This window comes from Emys orbicularis, chromosome 13 (assembly GCF_028017835.1).
Source record: "Emys orbicularis isolate rEmyOrb1 chromosome 13, rEmyOrb1.hap1, whole genome shotgun sequence".
Taxonomy (NCBI): Eukaryota; Metazoa; Chordata; order Testudines; family Emydidae; genus Emys; species Emys orbicularis.
Genome location: NC_088695.1, coordinates 25,993,740 through 26,013,162, shown reverse-complemented (window position 1 = coordinate 26,013,162; position 19,423 = coordinate 25,993,740). Strand labels below are relative to the sequence as shown.

The following is a 19,423-nucleotide window of genomic DNA, read 5'->3' as shown; positions in this document are numbered from 1 at the left end:
TAAACACCTGCAGCTGGACCAGGTTAGCTGACTCAGGTTCGAGGGGCTCAGGCTGCAGGGCTGTAAAACTGCAGTGTAGACGTTCGGCTCGGGCTACAGCCCAGGCTCTGGGACCCCCACAATGGGAGAGGGTCTGTCTATCCTTCAATGCAAGCCCAGGGTTAGTAGAATTAGAGTCAGCAGACCCAGCGTTTGTTAACCTAGGGCGTGAGCATCTACACTCACTTGTAACCCCAGTTTAGGAAGTGTTGGACCCTGGATCTCAACCTGGGGCTCCAGCATCTGTACTGCATTATTCAAGCCCAAGTTTAACCACCCATGCCCCAAACTCCCTAGCACCCGCCCAAAATGTGGTCACTCTAGCCCTTTGTTCATGGTGCAGTGAGGAAAAACTTGACTGTCCAGACAACAAAGTACGTCAGACCGGGGGAGTATGGGATACTTTTGGAGGACTTCCAGAGCACCATTCCAGTGGGGCTGCATCTACATTGCACAGCAGTAGCGCTTGAACTACACCAAAAAAATTAAAATTTCTGCGCACGATATTTTAAAATTCTGCAAAATTCTGCATATTTTATTTGTCAAAATAACACAATATAATCACACCATTTTCAATTATTTTGGTCATTTACTTCAACGTACTTTGAAATAAATGACTAAAATAATTGAAAATGGTGTGATTATATCATTATTGTGTTTCTGTGTTATTTTGATAATTTAAATATGCAGAACTTTGCAGAATTTTAATTTTTTTAAAAAAAATTGTGCAAAATTCCCTCAAGAGTATCAGGGTTCTGTGTGACACAATCTTTGTGTGGGCAGCTCAGTGTGCGGTCTGGGTGCAGAGGGGAATGGGACTCTGCAGGGGAGTCCAGGTGAAGGAGGTTAGGGCTCAGAAGGGGCTGGGGCTCGGTGGCGTGGGAGGTCAGAGTGCAGCTGGTTGGGGCTCAATGGGATAGGGGTCTGGGTGTGGGGGGTTCCTGATGCAGGGGATGAGGCTCCATGGGGTGGAGATTTGGGGGGGCTCAGGGTGTGCAGGTGGGGGGAGTGGTCACTGTACAGGGAGCTGCTCCCCCTGTTCACCCAACCCCATGCATCCAGACCCCCCTGCATCCAATCTCCCCACTGAGCCTCACCACCCCCTGCACCTGGAACCCCCACCCTGAGCCTCACCACTCACCCACACACCCAGACCCCCATGCAAAGGCTCCACCCCTGTGGTGCAGAGCTCCCTGCACCAGGGGAAGGTTTTGGGGCTTGATCTGACCCAACCCCAGCTGCTGCTCCATTCAGAGAAGAGGGAGGGGGAACTCTCCCTCCGTTCTCCTCCCCTCCCCCTGCCCAGATGGGACTAATGTCCCTGGGCGGATGGAGCGTCATAAGAACATAAAAACGGCCATACTGGGTCAGATCAAAGGTCCATCTAGCCCAGTATCCTGTCTTCCGACAGTGGCCAATGCCAGGTGCCCCAGAGGGAATGAACAGAACAGATAATCATCAAGTGATCGATTCCCTGGTGCTCATTCCCAGCTTCTGGCAAACAGAGGCTAGGGACACCATCCCGGCCCATCCTGGCTAATAGCCATCGATGGACGTATCCTCCATGAATTTATCTAGTACTTTTTTGAATCCTGTTATAGTATTGGCTTCACATCATCCTCTGGCAAAGCGTTCCCCAGGTTGACTGTGCGTTGTGAAGCAATATTTCCTTTTGTTTGTTTTAAACCTGCTGCCTATTAATTTCATTAGGTGACCCCTAGCTCTTGTGTTATGAAAAGGAGTAAATAGCACTTCCTTATTTACTTTCTCTACACCAGTCATGATTTTATAGACCTCAATCATATCCCCCCTTAGTCATCTCTTTTCCAAGCTGAAAAGTCCCAGTCTCACTAATATCTCCTCATATGGCAGCCGTTCTATACCCCTAATCATTTTTGTTGCCCTTTTCTGAACCCTTTCCAATTCCAATATTTTTTTTTAATGGGGCAACCACATCTGCACGCAGTATTCAAGAAGTGGGTGTACCATGGATTTATATAGGGGCAATATGATATTTTCTGTCTTATTATCTATCCCTTTCTTAATGATTCCCAACATGCTGTTCGCTTTTTTGACTGCCGCTGCATATTGACCGCCCTCCCCTCAGTGATTTACCTCTCCACCCAGCTGCCGGAACAGATGCATCTGAGCTACCAGGGAGAGGTGAGTGAATACTGGTGCCGCTTCTCTTTACTTCCCCACAGAAATAATTTTCTGCAAGGAAACAAAGAAAACCTGCAGGGGGGCATTTTTCTGCCGCACCACAGTGGTGCAGAACTTCCCCAGGTGTATTGAACACTGGGTCCCGCCTTGTCTCAGGCTCAGACCCTCCACCCAGGTCTGAGCCCTGAGTTATGTGATTTGTGTGTAGATAGAAGGGGGGTTAGGCCTGTGCCTGGGCTTACATTGCAGTGGAAAGGAAGCTAGTTCAGTGTCTCCCCACCACTAACTATTCTAGGTCCAAGCTCCAAACTAGTAGCTACACAGAAGTGAACATGGCTGTAAAATGACCCCAGAGCGTGAGTCACATTAGGGTTCAGAAGAGAAAAAAAATGACCAATGAGGAGACTTGAGGTGGAAGGGGCATTTGGGCAGAATGATTTAATGCAAAGAGGAATAAACACCTGGGATGAAGTCCTGGCTCATTAAGGACTATTGACTTCAGTGAAGCCAGGATTTCACCCATGGGTAAGTTCCCAGAGTAGGTGACTGCAGTGTAGTGTTCTTCATGGACTATGCAGGAGAAGGCAGTCTCTGCTGCTTCTCTCTTGGCACATTTTAGATATGAAAGTTTTGTTGACTACAGTTTTAAATGTGGGTTTTTCATATACAAAACTGTATCCAACCTCCATTCGTAAACCATTATCCATTTGCTGCTGTGGAGTAAATGGAACCAGTTGTGAATACAGGTAACAGCTAGATCGTTGTGTAACCCACACACCTCCTGAGTGTGGTCCTCTGTCCCCTCTAGTGAGTCTGCTCTATACCTTTAGCTAAGGGCCACGTGGCTTTTAGAGCATGCAGTAGAAGCTCATGCACTAAGCTTCAGAGGTCCCAGGTTCCATCCCACCCGCCAACGATCGGGGTCTGGTGGCGTTACAATTGCTCTGATGTCTAAATTAGCCCAAGCAGGAGCTGATCTCTTAGATTCTGATTTTGCAAACTGATCCTCCATCAGTGCACAACCCAGTGGAGCTCAGAGCAGGTGTCGGGGTCCCCTGCACAGCACAGCTGCAGAATGGAGGCCTAACTGTGGAAGTGCTGATGTTCTCCAGTGAGGAGACGGGAGTGGGGTGGGGAAGTTTGTAAAGACACATTTCAAAGAAGGGTCATTTTAAAATGCACCAGGCTCGATGTGGATTTACTTGCAACTTTAAAAAAAAAAAAAAAAAAATGAACACAACCAGCAAAGTAATTGGTTTGAGACTGAGACTGGTGCTCAGCCTGAGGCAATCCGAAGGGCTGCTGAGAACCTACAACCGCTCTTGAAGTCAATAACAGTTGCAAGTGCTGAGCAGGGGTCTGACCCAAAGCCCGTTGAAGTCAGGCCCCATGTGCTCCTCCCCTTGCAAGATCAGGCCTAACAGGATTTAACTCCACTTTCACTACAGAACTCAATACACACCTCTGCATGGATTTGTCAGAAATCACATCTGACTGAATTGTATGGCCCAGATGGTGGAATTTTCGCTTTTAAGGAGCTCGGTCTGTTTAGTTTATCCAAGAAAAGTCACAGAAGTCCCGACGTGGGGAAGAGATTTCTGATTGGGGAAAGCTCCTTAATCTAGTAGGAAAAGGTAGAATGAGATTCAGTTGTTGGAAGCTGAAGCTAGACAGATCCAGATTAGAAATAAGGTGCAATTTTTTGAACAGTGAGGGTGACTAACCAACTTACCTAGAGATGGGATGGCTTCTCCATCACTTGAAATCTTTTAAGACTGGGTATCTTTGTAAAAGATCTGCTCTAGCTCAGACAAGAGTGATGGGCTTAATGCAGAAATTGCTGGGGAAGGTCTCTGGCCTGTCTTATACAGCAGGTCAGACCAGCTTATCACAATGCTCTGTGGTCTAGGTCCTTCTGGCCTTGGAATCTGCAAACTGGTGAAAGCCATCTAGGCTTTTTGTGAGATTCCAGAACGTTTCGTGTGTTTTATTTTATATTTTTGATTATCACACATCTGCCACTTCCTGTCGTCTGTCAGGATCTGATGGGATGAACAGAAATGCTGTAGGGAAAACTATTCTTGCAGCATTTCCGAACCCACAGAAATCCATCAGCACTGGAGGGTCTCAGGAGAATGGTGCATTTGAGGAGATTTCCAGGCCATTGGCTCACTCTAAAAGGTTTGGCGAGGTTCAGAATATTTGGATGCTTGTCTGAATCGAACCTCCACACTTTTGAGGCTTGTTCGCCACTTGCTGAAGGTTGGGTTAATATTCTTGGTCTCCTTGATGGAATCTCAGTTGAGTTAGGTATCTGGTATGCCACCACCTAAATAAATCACCTCTGACCACGTAATCTGTCTGCAGCAAGAAATTCTGCATTTTAAAACAGCAGGATTAGACTCCCCAATAAGATGATATATCTGATGGTGATGATTCAACCTAAGCATGTACGTTACTTATTAAGGGCTTGCCTGGAAACGTATGCAAACATATGGTAGGGATTAGTGGCTACTTGCCTAGTGCTATGCTGCTGTTTATTACAGTGGGAAAGAGGGAAAGATGCTTTGCAGTTCATAGAGGAGTTACTATTACTATATTAGTAGTAGTAGTAGTAGTAGTAGTAGTGGTGGTGGTGATACTGCTGTTAATCCTTTTTTGTCTCTTTGCAGCAAAATGTGTTTAGTACTGAATGCAAAGAAGCCTGTGGTCATTCTCATTTCTTGTAGGAGGGAGCTCTGTTGTCTAGGTCCAGCTCCTATGAAAACTCTGCCTCCAGCACATATGAGTCTTGCTGGTTGCTGTCTTCATTGTTCCCAGGGAACGTAAATGGTGACAGAGGGAACATCTGTTTCTCAGATAGCCAGGAACAATCCCAGATGAGGTTCTGAATGTCAGGACACAGACCAGGAACTCTATCCAGTGGGCATGGATCACTCTAGTGGATTCAGAGGGAGTTACTGGAACCCAGGATCTCTCAGGGTCCCACCCTGGATGTTGAAATCCATGTCATGGTTTATTCCTGCTTAGAAGTACTTTTTACCTTGCAGACGTTCCATTCTGCAGGCTCAACTGAATGGAGGCAGTTTTCCATTATCATGTTCCTCTAGCATCTGGAATGTTAAGTGAATAACACGAAAGACTCTTCTGCTTTCTTAAGAATTTTCTTCTCTTTTCTTTAATCATGCCGAGATTTCCTGTGAATAATGTGAACTGTAATTATCATCTGCAGATCAGTGGATTCACTGAGCTGTTTCTTAAAAGGATTTTTTTCTGTGAATTTCAGATGACCAAGAACAAAATTATAACCACCTGATACTAAACAGTGCAACCCAGACACCTACAAATGGTAAGAGAAAATGGCACGTATTGTAACTTTCCTCTGACAGCCAGTAACACTTACTGGCATTAAAATTATGTTTAATGTGAATAGAATAGTTCATATGTCAATGAATGATTTATTCTATTTGCATTAAATGTAGGACCATATTTCTAATAATGGATGCGTTTAAATATGGCCCAATCTCATAGCTTCAATTAAATACCAGCTTTGTGTTTCCTCCTGTCTGGAGGCTCTGTACTCATTTCCATGTCCACCATGTGCTGTCACAGATCCTGCTGCTTGGGACATTACCAGAGAGGAGCCCCTCCCATACCCTCACCAGCAGGCAGATGGCACCACTTCACAATTGCTAAGATAGACTAGCAATGCATATTAAACACAGGGACACCAGGGCCCGAACCAGCAGGCTGTTGGTATCACATGGGGGGGGGGGAGGGCGAGATTGAGTTCAGAGCGCTCCCAAACTGACCAGATCCTCAGGGCCCAGGGATGTGCAGAGACCAGCCCTTCTGTCACTGGCCAGTATCCCCTCTACTTTCTCTCTTCAGGCCCACAGGCTGGGAGCACTTCCAAGGCAGCACGCTCAGCCCCTAGAGTAGGGATGGCCTCACCTCGCTCTGCAGTGACCCAGCCTGGCCAGCACTGGAAGTGGTATTGATGGGAGTTCGTGGGCTGTTGGGGGGTGGGGGAGAGAGTGTCACTGTGATGTGCGGTCACTGAGGGAGCAGGGAAGAAATGGAGAGAAAGTGAGGGGATCCAGAAGGACTCTCTTTTTCCCACCCTGCACAAGGACGAGAGCCTGTTTTCATGCTTTGATCTTTGCTACCCTTCCAGCCATGTGAAAACTGGGCACTTCACGAGCTGTAGGAATGAAAGGGCAACAAACAGCAGTGATCACTCACTTTGTTCCTCTGCTGAGTCATCTCCACAACCCTAGTACTGATCCCTCTGTATATGGTCTGGGTAGCTTATCACCCCATGGCTGTATAAAACGTACTGTCACCTCTCATATAGGCCTAGTGCTGCCCTTCCAGTGTATCTATGAAGCTTCCCTTGATTCAGTCTTCCATCAATCTGGACAGCCCTTCGAGGGCTGCCTTTGATAGCCTTTCCACAAGAATGCCCTCAGTGAGCCCTGGATTTCCTTTCTCTCTGCTGTCCGTGTCTTTGAGTACCTTTAGTAGCCCTTTCCTGTCCAACCACTGTGTCCTCTTGGCCAAGTAAACTGGTGGTTTCATCTCAGCTTCCTTCAGCAAACTGTCTCAGTGGCCAAAGTGCTTCTCTTGGGGAGGCACAGCATCCTCAACCTCTACTCAGACTTCCTCTTTGAGTCAGAGCTTCCATGTGACTCCACTGTTCATAACCTGCATCATCCAAATGGTGCCCATGTCCATATATCCACCGCTCTGCCTGTCCATGCCAGGCCTCACTTCCACCTCTGCTGAAAACTCCTTTTGTTTATTCATCTCCTCTCACCTGGTCTGCTGCAGCTCCCTTCTCCCTCTGGCTTCCCAAGCCCCAGCTCCCCAGATTCCAGCATGTGCAGAATGCTGCTGCCTACATTCCCTCAATACAAAATATTCTAATCAAATCACACCCTGCCGACGCCCAGTTCACTTCACCATCCAGTTCAGAATTATCCTCCCTGTTTCCACATGCCTCCTTGGACTTGTTCCACCTGCTTCCCCTGCTCATTTTGCTCTCTCCTTCCTCGTAATCTCCCCGCTGGGGTTGTGAGAAACATCTGCTGTCTGAACCATCCCTCTCATTACACCAGCTTTCCACCTCTGTATAAATCCCATCTGAATACATATCAGTTCTCCCTTTCCTGTATCTCTGAATTTCTCTCTCTGCTGGTATGTAATATCTAGCTCTGTAGCTATGCTGTGGTTAAAATATTCTGGGATACGTTTATTATGAAAGTTGTCTTGTGTTTGATCTGAAGCTTCCACATCTCAAGAGAGGATGGGAGAATAATTTGTCTTGAAAAAAAGTTACCTTGAACCTTTGTTTGGCCCACTCCTATTCCAGAGAGGTAGTAGCCACTTCATCATTCAGGTTACAGGTAATTTTTCATTATTAGCCTGAATTTTATCCTGTCCTCCGAAAACCGCAAAAGAAGTTATGTCTATTTCAAAATTGGTAGGTTAGGTCCAGCAGCAAGATGGACTACACATATTAAAGCTGAGGTAAACGGGACAAGGAGTTCCTGAATTAATGACACCCTAAAAACATAGGTGTTAACTAGAATTCAAAATCCTGACACATTTTTGTTTTGTTGTGTAGCAAAAAAGAGAAAGAAGAATAGGGATAAAGGAATAGGGAGAGCACTCAGCATGTCCCCCTCAAAGCAGGGGAAACTGGGAGATATATTGTGACTCTGAGTTCCAATCTGCTTCCAGAGTAGCACAGGCTTTATAAAGCCCTGGCCTGTATGAATGCCCCGCCCACTGATTAAGGCTCAGCCACTTACCAGAGGCTTCTAGCTTTCAAACCTTCCTTAGAAAAGTTAGATGCCTGCAAGTCACCAGGGCCTGATGAAATGCATCCTAGAATACTCAAGGAGCTAATAGAGGAGGTGTCTGAGCCTCTAGCTATTATCTTTGGAAAATCATGGGAGACGGGAGAGATTCTAGAAGACTGGAAAAGGGCAAATATAGTGCCCATCTATAAAAAGGGAAATAAAAACAACCCAGGAAACTACAGACCAGTTAGTTTAACTTCTGTGCCAGGGAAGATAATGGAGCAAGTAATTAAGGAAATCATCTGCAAACACTTGGAAGGTGGTAAGGTGATAGGGAATAGCCAGCATGGATTTGTAAAGAACAAATCGTGTCAAACCAATCTGATAGCTTTCTTTGATAGGATAACGAGTCTTGTGGATAAGGGAGAAGCTGTGGATGTGGTATACCTAGACTTTAGTAAGGCATTTGACACGGTCTGGCATGATATTCTTATCGATAAACTAGGCAAATACAATTTAGATGGGGCTACTATAAGTTGGGTGCATAACTGGCTGGATAACCGTACTCAGAGAGTTGTTATTAATGGTTCCCAATCCTGCTGGAAAGGCATAACAAGTGGGGTTCCGCAGGGGTCTGTTTTGGGACCGGCTCTGTTCAATACCTTCATTAACGACTTAGATATTGGCATAGAAAGTACACTTATTAAGTTTGCGGATGATACCAAACTGGGAGGGATTGCAACTGCTTTGGAGGACAGGGTCATAATTCAAAATGATCTGGACAAATTGGAGAAATGGTCTGAGGTAAACAGGATGAAGTTTAACAAAGACAAATGCAAAGTGCTCCACTTAGGAAGGAAAAATCAGTTTCACACATACAGAATGGGAAGAGACTGTCTAGGAAGGAGTACAGCAGAAAGGGATCTAGGGGTTATAGTGGACCACAAGCTAAATATAAGTCAACAGTGTGATGCTGTTGCAAAAAAAGCAAACGTGATTCTGGGATGTATTAACAGGTGTGTTGTGAGCAAGACACGAGAAGTCATTCTTCCGCTCTACTCTGCTCTGGTTAGGCCTCAGCTGGAGTATTGTGTCCAGTTCTGGGCACCGCATTTCAAGAAAGATGTGGAGAAATTGGAGAGGGTCCAGAGAAGAGCAACAAGAATGATTAAAGGTCTTGAGAACATGACCTATGAAGGAAGGCTGAAAGAATTGGGTTTGTTTAGTTTGGAAAAGAGAAGACTGAGAGGGGACATGATAGCAGTTTTCAGGTATCTAAAAGGGTGTCATAAGGAGGAGGGAGAAAACTTGTTCACCTTAGCCTCTAAGGATAGAACAAGAAGCAATGGGCTTAAACTGCAGCAAGGGAGGTTTAGGTTGGACATTAGGAAAAAGTTCCTAACTGTCAGGGTGGTTAAACACTGGAATAAATTGCCTAGGGAGGTTGTGGAATCTCCATCTCTGGAGATATTTAAGAGTAGGTTAGATAAATGTCTATCAGGGATGGTCTAGACAGTATTTGGTCCTGCCATGCGGGCAGGGGACTGGACTCGATGACCTCTCGAGGTCCCTTCCAGTCCTAGAATCTATGAAAATCCACTGCCCTTCAGAGTGCTCATGGCAAAGCCATGATTGAGCCCTAAATATTTTTGCGCTGCATTTCCATAATACTATGTAAAAAATAGAAAAGAAAATTGTGCTGCTCATTATAATCCCAATACATATCTGCAAATCACCTGGGAGAGAATGAGAGTAGGGGTAATTAGCTGAGAGAGAGCCATTGTCTTGTTCCGGGAGTCCAACCTTATCCCCCAATTGTTTGGTTTTCTAAGGTGTGTGTGTGTGTGTGTGTGTGTGTGTGTGTGTGTGTGTGCGCGCTTTTGTTGTTGATTTAAACACAAATATTCTTGAAAGGCAGCGCACACTTAAATCTGCACTTGCTGCATCGATTCCAGTTTACCTACTTTTTCTGCCTGTGAATTGCACATTAACCCCATCACCTTTAGCTACTTAGACAGCCAGGTTCTCTGTTGCATTTAATAATTTTAGGTAACAACATGTGCCAAGATAGTTAAACTCCTCTCTTGATCTGACAGATGCCTTCTTTTTCTGTGTAGTTGGGAGAGAGAAAGAGGATCAAAGCAGACATATTCATGATCTTGCAGATTTTGAAGTACTTTTCTTCCCTTAGCTCTCTTATCTACTGGGTATCTTTGTGACACTCATCTATAGAGCAGGTTGAACTATTTAATTGCAAACAGTATGTTCATTTGATTTGTCCCTTTATTCTGCTCACAAATTGTTCACGAACACTTCGTGATCATGATGAATGTTTGTTATGGGTAATCCATCAACACATCATTTGGACCTTTTTCAGTGCGGGCTCCAATAAGTGTTCAATATTCAGAATCCGCTCTTCAAGCTGTGTGTTTGGTCAGCTAAGCATACGGTGTGGTCTTAGTGCCCGACTGGATGGGATAAAGTAAGCATGTCCACTGTGACTATGCAAATTGACATATGCCTACCTCACTTGTCCATGAACAAAAGCTCCCGCCAAGCGTGTATGAGACAAAATACCACCCAACACACATTTACATAAAAGTGACTAAAAAGGCACCTGAGGAAGATCCGCGCAGAAAGTGACATGGATTCCAGGACCAGGTTTTCAATATTTTCCCGGGGAGTACAAGGTAACCAGGAGACAATTCTGGTTGGTGTAGCTCTCAGTCATTACAAATCTCAGAGGGGAAATCACTAGATTTTAATATTTTCTAGGTTGCCCCCAAAACTCCTGATCCGTGTGAGTTCTTGAGTGCTGTCCCCATAACCTTTGTCTCATATATGCAGGCCTGTGGCTAGCCTGGCTCCAAAACAACGAGACGCTGTTTCCCCATCCAGGCAGGTGTGAGCTGTGATTTGATTGCACTGAGTTATTTTCTTTGAGGAAGGGATGTGTGACAGACCCAGACCATTGGGGTACAGGAGTCTGGTAGAGGACAAATATACTGGTCACTGGATGAGTAGTTTTCTGTTCCCTGAGTGACCAGAGCAGGGGCTGCACTAGAGTAATCAGGAACCTGCTAGAACCAGTTAAGACAGGCAGGCTAATTAGGACACCTGGAGCCAATTAAGAAGATGCTAGACTCAATTAAGGCAGGCTAATCAGGGCACCTGGTTTTAAAAAGGAGCTCACTTCAGTTTGTGGTGCGAGTGTGAGGAGCTGGGAGCAAGAGGAGCAAGGAGCTGAGAGGGAGAGGGTGTGCTGCTGGAGGACTGAGGAGCACAAGCGTTATCAGACACCAGGAGGAAGGTCCTGTGGTGAGAATAAGGAAGGTGTTTGGAGGAGGCCATGGGGAAGTAGCCCACGGAGTTGTAGCTGTCATGCAGCTGTTACAGGAGGCACTATAGACAGCTACAGTCCACAGGGCCCTGGGCTGGAACCCGGAGTAGAGGGCGGGCCAGGGTTCCCCCCATACCTCCCAATTGACCTGGACTGTGGGTTCTTCCAGAGGGGAAGGTCTCTGGGCTGTTCCCCAACCCACATGGTGAATCTCTGAGGCAAGAAAATCCGCCAATAAGCACAGGAGCCACCAAGATAGAGTAGGAACTTTGTCACACTGGTGTCAGGGGCGGGATCTTGGGGTGCACAGTGCGGCGGAAGAAGGAAGGGTGATTTAAAAAAACAAACAAACAACAACAACAAAAAACAAACAAACAAACAAACAAAAGGGAGAGGGTTTATTTTTTTTCACCACCATGGATGACGTAGTGCGGGCACTAATACAAGCTACGGCGGCCCAGCAGGAGGCTACCCGTGTCCAGGCAGCCGCCCAACAGGAGGCAGTGCGGCTGCAGCAAGAGACTAATCGCCTGCTGATGGACCTGTCTGCTCAAGACCGAGCTATGTTGCGGGAACTGGTAAACCAGGTAAAGTCCCTTACAGAGCTGAATCGCGGTCATGATGGGACGCGGCTCATATGGGCCAGCCATTGGCTGCAGAAAATGACACGGGAGGATGATGTAGAGGCATACCTTCTGGCCTTTGAGAGGACAGCCCTACGGGAGGCCTGGCCTTGAGATCAGTGGTCTGGCATCCTTGCCCCGTTCCTGTGTGGGGAGGCCCAGAAGGCCTACCATGATCTGCCTGAAGAGGCTGTGGCAGACTACCCCCAGCTGAAAGCAGAGATCCTGGCCAGATCTGGGGTAATGACAGCAGTGCGGGCCCAGCAGTATCATGGTTGGAGGTACCAGGAAGACAAAACCCCGCGGTCCCAATTGTATGACCTCATCCATCTCACACGAAAGTGGTTGCAAACAGAGTTCCGGAGTCCGGAAGAGATACTAGCGGTTCTGGTCATCGACCGATACATGAGGGGACTACCACCAGACCTTCGTGCCTGGGTAAGCCAGAACGAACCCTCCACCTATGACGAGGTTGTCGCCCTGGTAGAGAGGCGAAGGACAGCGAGGGAGCTGACCCGACCAGTTAAGGAAGAGGCACCCCGGGTTAAACTAGCAGCACCAAGCCCTAAAGTTCAGGTGACTGGGCCACCAGGAGGGCCCAGGTGGAAAAAGAGAGAGGCTGAAGGCCCATCAGAGGCCACAAAGAGTCGGAGCACTGAGGGAGAAGAGGATCGTGATGTTAGACTGCCCAAACCAAGAGACCGGGGAACGCCTAGGGCTCCATACAGATGTTATGCCTGCGGGGAGTGGGGACACATAGCTGCACAGTGTCCCAATGCTGAGGAGCCTATGCAGTGTAACCTGGGGAATTGGGCAGATCCATGCTCCCTAATCCACCTTGTGGGGGTCTCACTAACCCCACATATGTATACCAGACCAGTGAAACTAAATGGGGTAGGGACCACGGCACTGGTTGATTCGGGGAGTGCTATCATGCTTATCTCAGGGAAGCTCGTGAAGCGTAGTCAGCTGCTGCAGGCTAAACGTATGGGGATAACATGTGTCCATGGGACAGTTAGTTACTACCCCACCATCCCAGTAAAAATCGAGATCCAAGGGAACACTACTGAGGTAGCAGCAGGTGTAGTCGCTAAACTCCCATACCCGGTGCTCATAGGGAGGGACTTCCCAGGGTTTGGAAACTTACTCCCAGTAGGGGGATTGGAGAAAGATGGGGACCCTAAAATTGGTGAGGCATCCACAGCAGACTGTCAACCCCCAATCTTCTCTGAAATATCCCCAGATTTGTTCTCCACTCCCAGACAGGGTAGAAAGACAAAAAGGGAAAGAAGGGCAGCTAAGGCCTTGGGAACCCGAATACTGACCCAAAGCCAGAGGGTCGCTCTTGTAGGTAGGCGGACCCGCGCAGCTGAAAAGGAGGCCATGCAGGAGGGAGAAGCACCTGAGTCTGACCCCCACCCTAATGCTTCTGAACCAGTAGAGGCAACAGAGACTGGGCCCGTAGATCTTGAGCAGATTAGCCCCGGGAGAGGAAATTTTGGACAGGACCAGGCAGAAGACCCAAGGTATGACAACATTAGGAAGGAGGTGACTGAAATAGATGGGGTCCCCGTGGAAGGAAAAACCCAGGGACCAGGACCCTACTTCATAATGAAGAAGGATCTCTTATACCGGGTTGCACCAGTACAGGGGCAGAAGGTACAGCAGATCCTAGTACCTCAAAAACACCAGAATGTTGTATTAAGTCTTGCTCATATTCATCTTTTTGGGGGGCATTTGGGGGTAGAGAACACCCAGGCATGAGTCCTACGACGGTTCTTCTGGCCCGGAGTACATGAAGAAGTGCGGAAGTACTGTGCCTCCTGCCCAGAGTGTCAGCTGCACAGTCCCCGTCCCCACTTGAGGGCACCTTTAGTACCCCTTCCCATCATAGAGGTCCCCTTCGAGCGAATAGCCATGGACCTAGTGGGACCCCTGGAGAAGACGGCTCAGGGCCACCAATATATACTTGTTGTTTTGGACTATGCTACTCGCTACCCAGAAGCCGTCCCCCTGCGGAACACGGCCTCTAAAACTATAGCCAAAGAGCTGGTGGGGATCTTTGCCCAAATGGGGCTACCGAAGGAGATATTAACCGACCAAGGAACCCCATTTATGTCGAAGCTAATGAAGTACCCACGGCAGAAAGCAAGCTTCTGGCCCAATGGCGGGGCCCTATGAGGTGGTTGAACCCGTGGAGGAAGTAACCTACAAGGTGCGGCAGCCAGGACGCAGAAAACAAGAACAGATTTATCACGTTAACCTTCTGAAACCCTGGCATGCACAAGAGGCATGCACAACGGTCCAAAAAGACCTAACCTAGGAAAACAAGCCTTCCAAACAGGTGAGAGTGTCTCCCGATTTAACACCAGACCAGAAGAATGAGGTGTCTGAGATGATCTTCCGGAACCAAGATGTGTTCTCGACAAAACCGAGTTGAACAACTGAGACATATCACCACATTGTCACGAACCCTGGGGCCAGAGTAACAATGAGGCCCTATCGGGTGCCAGCGGCAAAAAGGGAGGAAATAAAAACAGAAGTAAAAAAAATGCTGGAGTTGGGGATCATCAAAGAATCCCACCGTCAGTGGTCCAGCCCAATCGTGCTGGTGCCCAAACCTGATGGCACCACAAGATTTTGCAACGACTTCCGGTGACTAAACGTAGTATCCCAGTTCGACGCGTACCCCATACCTCGCATAGATGAGCTAGTGGACCGTCTGGGTAATGCCCGGTACTTGACTACCCTAGACTTGACAAAGGGGTACTGGCACATTCCCCTTGCGGAAGACGCAAAGGAAAAGACTGCGTTCTCTACACCAGAGGGTCTTTTTCAATATACTGTCCTCCCTTTTGGACTACATGGGGCCCCAGCTACCTTCCAGCGCCTCATGGACAAGCTATTACGCCCGCATAACTGTTATACTGTTATGCTGCTGCCTACTTGGACGATGTGGTCATTCATACCCCAGACTAGGAAACCCACCTGGAGAAGGTGGAGGCAGTCCTCGATACCTTCAGGTGAGCTGGCCTTACAGCAAACCCTGCCAAGTGCGCTGTAGGTTTAGAGGCCAAATATCTTGGCTACATTGTGGGAAAAGGTCTGGTAAAACCCCAAGTGAACAAGTTAGAGGCCATCCAAAATTGGCCCCGACCAAGTCGCAAGAAACAAGTCCAGGCGTTCCTAGGTGTGGTGGGGTATTACCGACGATTTATCCCCCACTTTGCCACAAGGGCAAGCCCCCTGACAGACCTAGTGAAAGCCCATGGACCTGATCTGGTGAGATGGTCTGACGCAGCAGAGGAAGCATTCACAGACCTACGGACTGCCCTCTGCAGTAACCCCGTACTGATAGCCCCTGATTTCACCAAGGAGTTTATCCTGCAGACGGATGCATCGGAAGTAGGGTTGGGGGCTGTTCTATCACAGATGGTCAGGGAGGAGGAACACCCAATTCTATACCTCAGTCGGAAACTCCTTCCAAGGGAACAAAAATATGCAGTGGTGGAGAGAGAATGCCTCGCTGTAGAATGGGCCATGGAAACATTGCGCTACTACCTGCTCGGGCGCAGATTTGTCCTCGTGACCGACCATGCCCCTCTTCAATGGATGCAGCGGAACAAGGAGAAGAACACAAGGGTGACCAGATGGTTCTTATCCAGTTCCGTGTGCAACACAGAGCAGGGAGCCGTCATGGCAACGCCGATGGCTTGTCATGTGTGCACTGTCTGGCGTCCCAAGCTGCCCAACCCCTTGGCGTTGAGCAGGGGGGAGGGATATGAGACAGACCCAGACCAGTGGGGTACAGGAGTCTGGTAGAGGGCAAATATACTGGTCACTGGATGAGTAGTTTTCTGTTCCCTGAGTGACCAGAGCAGGGGCTGCACTAGAGTAATCAGGAACCTGCTAGACCCAGTTAAGGCAGGCAGGCTAATTAGGACACCTGGAGCCAATTAAGAAGCTGCTAGACTCAATTAAGGCAGGCTAATCAGGGCACCTGGGCTTTAAAAAGGAGCTCACTTCTGTTTGTGGTGTGAGTGTGAGGAGCTGGGAGCAAGAGGCACAAGGAGCTGAGAGGGAGAGGGTGTGCTGCTGGAGGACTAAGAATCAGGGGGTAGCCGTGTTAGTCTGTATCTACAAAAACAACAAGGAGTCTGGTGGCACCTTAAAGACTAACAGATTTATTTGGGCATAAGCTTTCGTGAGTAAAAACCTCACTTCACGAAGAAGTGAGGTTTTTACTCACGAAAGCTTATGCCCAAATAAATCTGTTAGTCTTTAAGGTGCCACCAGACTCCTTGTTGTTTTTGCTGGAGGACTGAGGAGCACAAGCATTATCAGACACCAGGAGGAAGGTCCTGTGGTGAGAATAAGGAAGGTGTTTGGAGGAGGCCATGGGGAAGTAGCCCACGGAGTTGTAGCTGTCATGCAGCTGTTACAGGAGGCACTATAGACAGCTACAGTCCATAGGGCCCTGGGCTGGAACCCGGAGTAGAGGGCGGGCCCGGGTTCCCCCCATACCTCCCAATTGACCTGGACTGTGGGTTCTTCCAGAGGGGAAGGTCTCTGGGCTGTTCCCCAACCCATATGGTGAATCTCTGAGGCAAGAAAATCCGCCAATAAGCGCAGGACCCACCAAGATAGAGGAGGAACTTTGTCACAGATGACTATTAATGATGGGATTGTGGGTTATGTGTTCTGCCAGGTTGCCATTCCTTAATTACAGTTGCATTATTTGCGTTAACGGCTGCTGAAGCAGAGTTCAAAGGAAAGTGTCCCCGTTCTGTTCTGCCTGGCAGAGTGAGAAAGCGCACAGGAGGGTGAGACATATGTGAGTGTGTTGGGGAACGTTTTCAGGGACAACTCTGCGGAGAGGCACAGCTTCAAAGGAGTGGGGTTTTCCACCCCCTAATCTCCGTCATCTAGTCCCTCTGTTCTGACAGGGATGGGGTGGTGTTAGGAGCTGCCCTAGTCCACGTCTAATGCTGGTTTGGGAGCTAGATCAAGACACTTTCCTGCAGGGAGACGAACACAGGAGAAAAGCAGACCACTACCTGGCAAGCACTCTGTTCTAGGGAATGGCAATAGAGACACACAGGTTTGTTACAGGCTTTGGACAAAGGTGTATATGGTGCATAGACACCAAAGTCATAGTCACCCAAGAAATACCATAGAGTAGATTTGGGATACAATTTTCAAAAGTGCCTATGTGCTTTAGGAGATGAAGGGTCTGATGCCTCTCAGTGGCAGAGCCAGGTTTTGCCACCAGGGGGGAATGGGTCATGAGTGGGGGACTGGAGAGTGAAACCACCCTGCGCCCACCCCACAGCAGTGGCCCCTGTCCTGTGCAGCTCTGGAAGTGGTGCTGAGCCCCCATTTACCATGTTACAACACTCGGAGTGGGGAGCTGAGCCCACCCCTGTGGGACATGAGCTGCCACTCCTAGGTGAGCATGGGGCAGGTTTTCCCTCCAACCGCATGTGGAAGGTGCCACACATACACATTAAGGCCGCTGGAGAGGCAGTCGATCCCCCTGCGCACACTGCACTACTGTCCACACTGCCACCAGAGCTGTGACTGCCGCCCTTGTATCTAGCTAGCTGGAAGAACAATAGCTGTGAGTCTGCAGCAGCACCAGCAGCAAATCAGGTAGGTAACCCAGGTCCTAGGGGAGCTTATACAGCCCATGCTGCTGCCAGACTGCCACAGCTTCACTGCTGTTGTCACTGGAGCATGCTAGATTGCAGCTAGTGCAGTCATGTCTACATGTGCTGTGATCACATCTCTGGTGACAGTGTAGACAGACTGAGTCCCAGTGAAAGTCAATGGGACTTAGGCTCCTATGTTACTAAGGCCAGATGTTTAAAGGTATTTAGGTGTCTAAATACCGTTGGAAACCTGGTCCTCAGACACTTTTGGAAATTGTGCTCCAGATCTTGGTCCCACTGAAGCCAATGGAAGTTTTGATATTGACCTCACTGGGACCAGAATTTAGCCCAACATGACTTAAAGAAGAGGTCTACATTTTGAGAAAGATCAATCTGAGCTTTGCCTATAGAACTTGCATATAAAATTACAGTGCAACTGAGTGGTCAAGCGTAGGCTTTGCACGCACAATTCCACATTTTTCACATGCAACTCAGATTCATCTTTTGATAATGTAACTGTTAATGTTTAGTTACTAACTTTTTACACAAGATAAAACAGAATTATTGAAAATACAAGTGATTCTCTTACATAAATATTAAAAGAGAGGGTGACACATATAACAGATAAGGGTATACAGTGGAGTTGAGGCAGCATAGGGTCCATTACACTAGATACACATACTGGCTGGTTGGCTGTATTTCTGTGCAACCAATTATTTTAGTGCTGCTGACTTTTAATTAAAGTTTATTTATTGTATAATTAATTATGTCAGGGCACCGGGGTCAGCATAATTATTATTTTAAATCTAAATACATAATTAATAAATAAAATAAATTATGTTAGTAGGAAAGTTATAGTCATAATTTTTTTATCCACTCATTGCATTTGGCTAATTGTCCTACTACTGGTTTAGTTGTTAAACTAGATCCATTTCTCAGTTGTTTTATTCTGATCAACCACTTTTCTATAGACGCTCTTGGTTTTGCAGGGATGACGGTAAGATTCACTTAATGGCTGCAGCCACTAGAATTCTAAGCAGGTATCTGTCTTCGTTTAATTTCAGTAAATCAGGGCATTTTTCTAACGGCACAGTAATAGGACTTTGGGGGATATAGCCCTGAAATAACTCTTGCATCTATTTTCTAACATCAGGCCAGAAGCATTCAATTTGGGACAATCCCAGAAGATATGAAAATGATTCCCAGTACCATGGCATCCACTCCAACAATTTGCAGTGGATTTTGTGTCTATTTTGTTTAAGACACTGTTTACAAAATCATAAGAATTAAGGACAGTTTAAATGAGCTTTACTCCCAGTAGATCAGTGTGTAAGGAAATTAAAAGATAATCAGATTTCCAGTATACGAAATGCCAGACAAATAGATATGTTCACATTTTTCTATACAACTGCCAAGCAATACTGACAATATGAAGCTGGGGGCGAGGAAGGGACATGAACAGGCCAGTCTCTGCTTTGGCTTGTAGAATATAGTGCTAGCCCTTTGTGAAGAGCAGACCAGTGGAAAATCATGATTCAATACTTTTGTGATGCTCTGGGGTTCAACCCTGACCAGTAGGGGGTTCTGTCCCAACCTGCCCTGTAACCCTGGGTACTTCTGTGCTGTGCAGGTTTGGCACAGAGCCCAGAAAATCAACAGCCTGTTCACAGTACAATGACATCACCCTGGCTTCCACCATCCTGGTCCCGCCTTGCAGGGTGACACCTAAAGCCCTTCAGTCCCAAGTCCACCCAAAACCATCTCCCCTGCAGTGTCCAGTCCCTTGCACTGGTCCCTCAT

At 47.5% G+C, this 19,423-nt stretch overlaps 1 protein-coding gene across 1 annotated transcript in view; it reads left to right on the top strand.

The window, feature by feature from the left end:
* SHISA6 (shisa family member 6) overlaps positions 1 to 19,423 on the top strand; it is a 399,346-nt gene that overhangs the window by 337,220 nt on the left and 42,703 nt on the right. Inside the window, exon 4 of the mRNA XM_065415678.1 lies at positions 5,489 to 5,551. Coding sequence (XP_065271750.1) covers positions 5,489 to 5,551 — 63 coding nt within the window. The remainder of the gene's footprint in view (positions 1 to 5,488; positions 5,552 to 19,423) is intronic.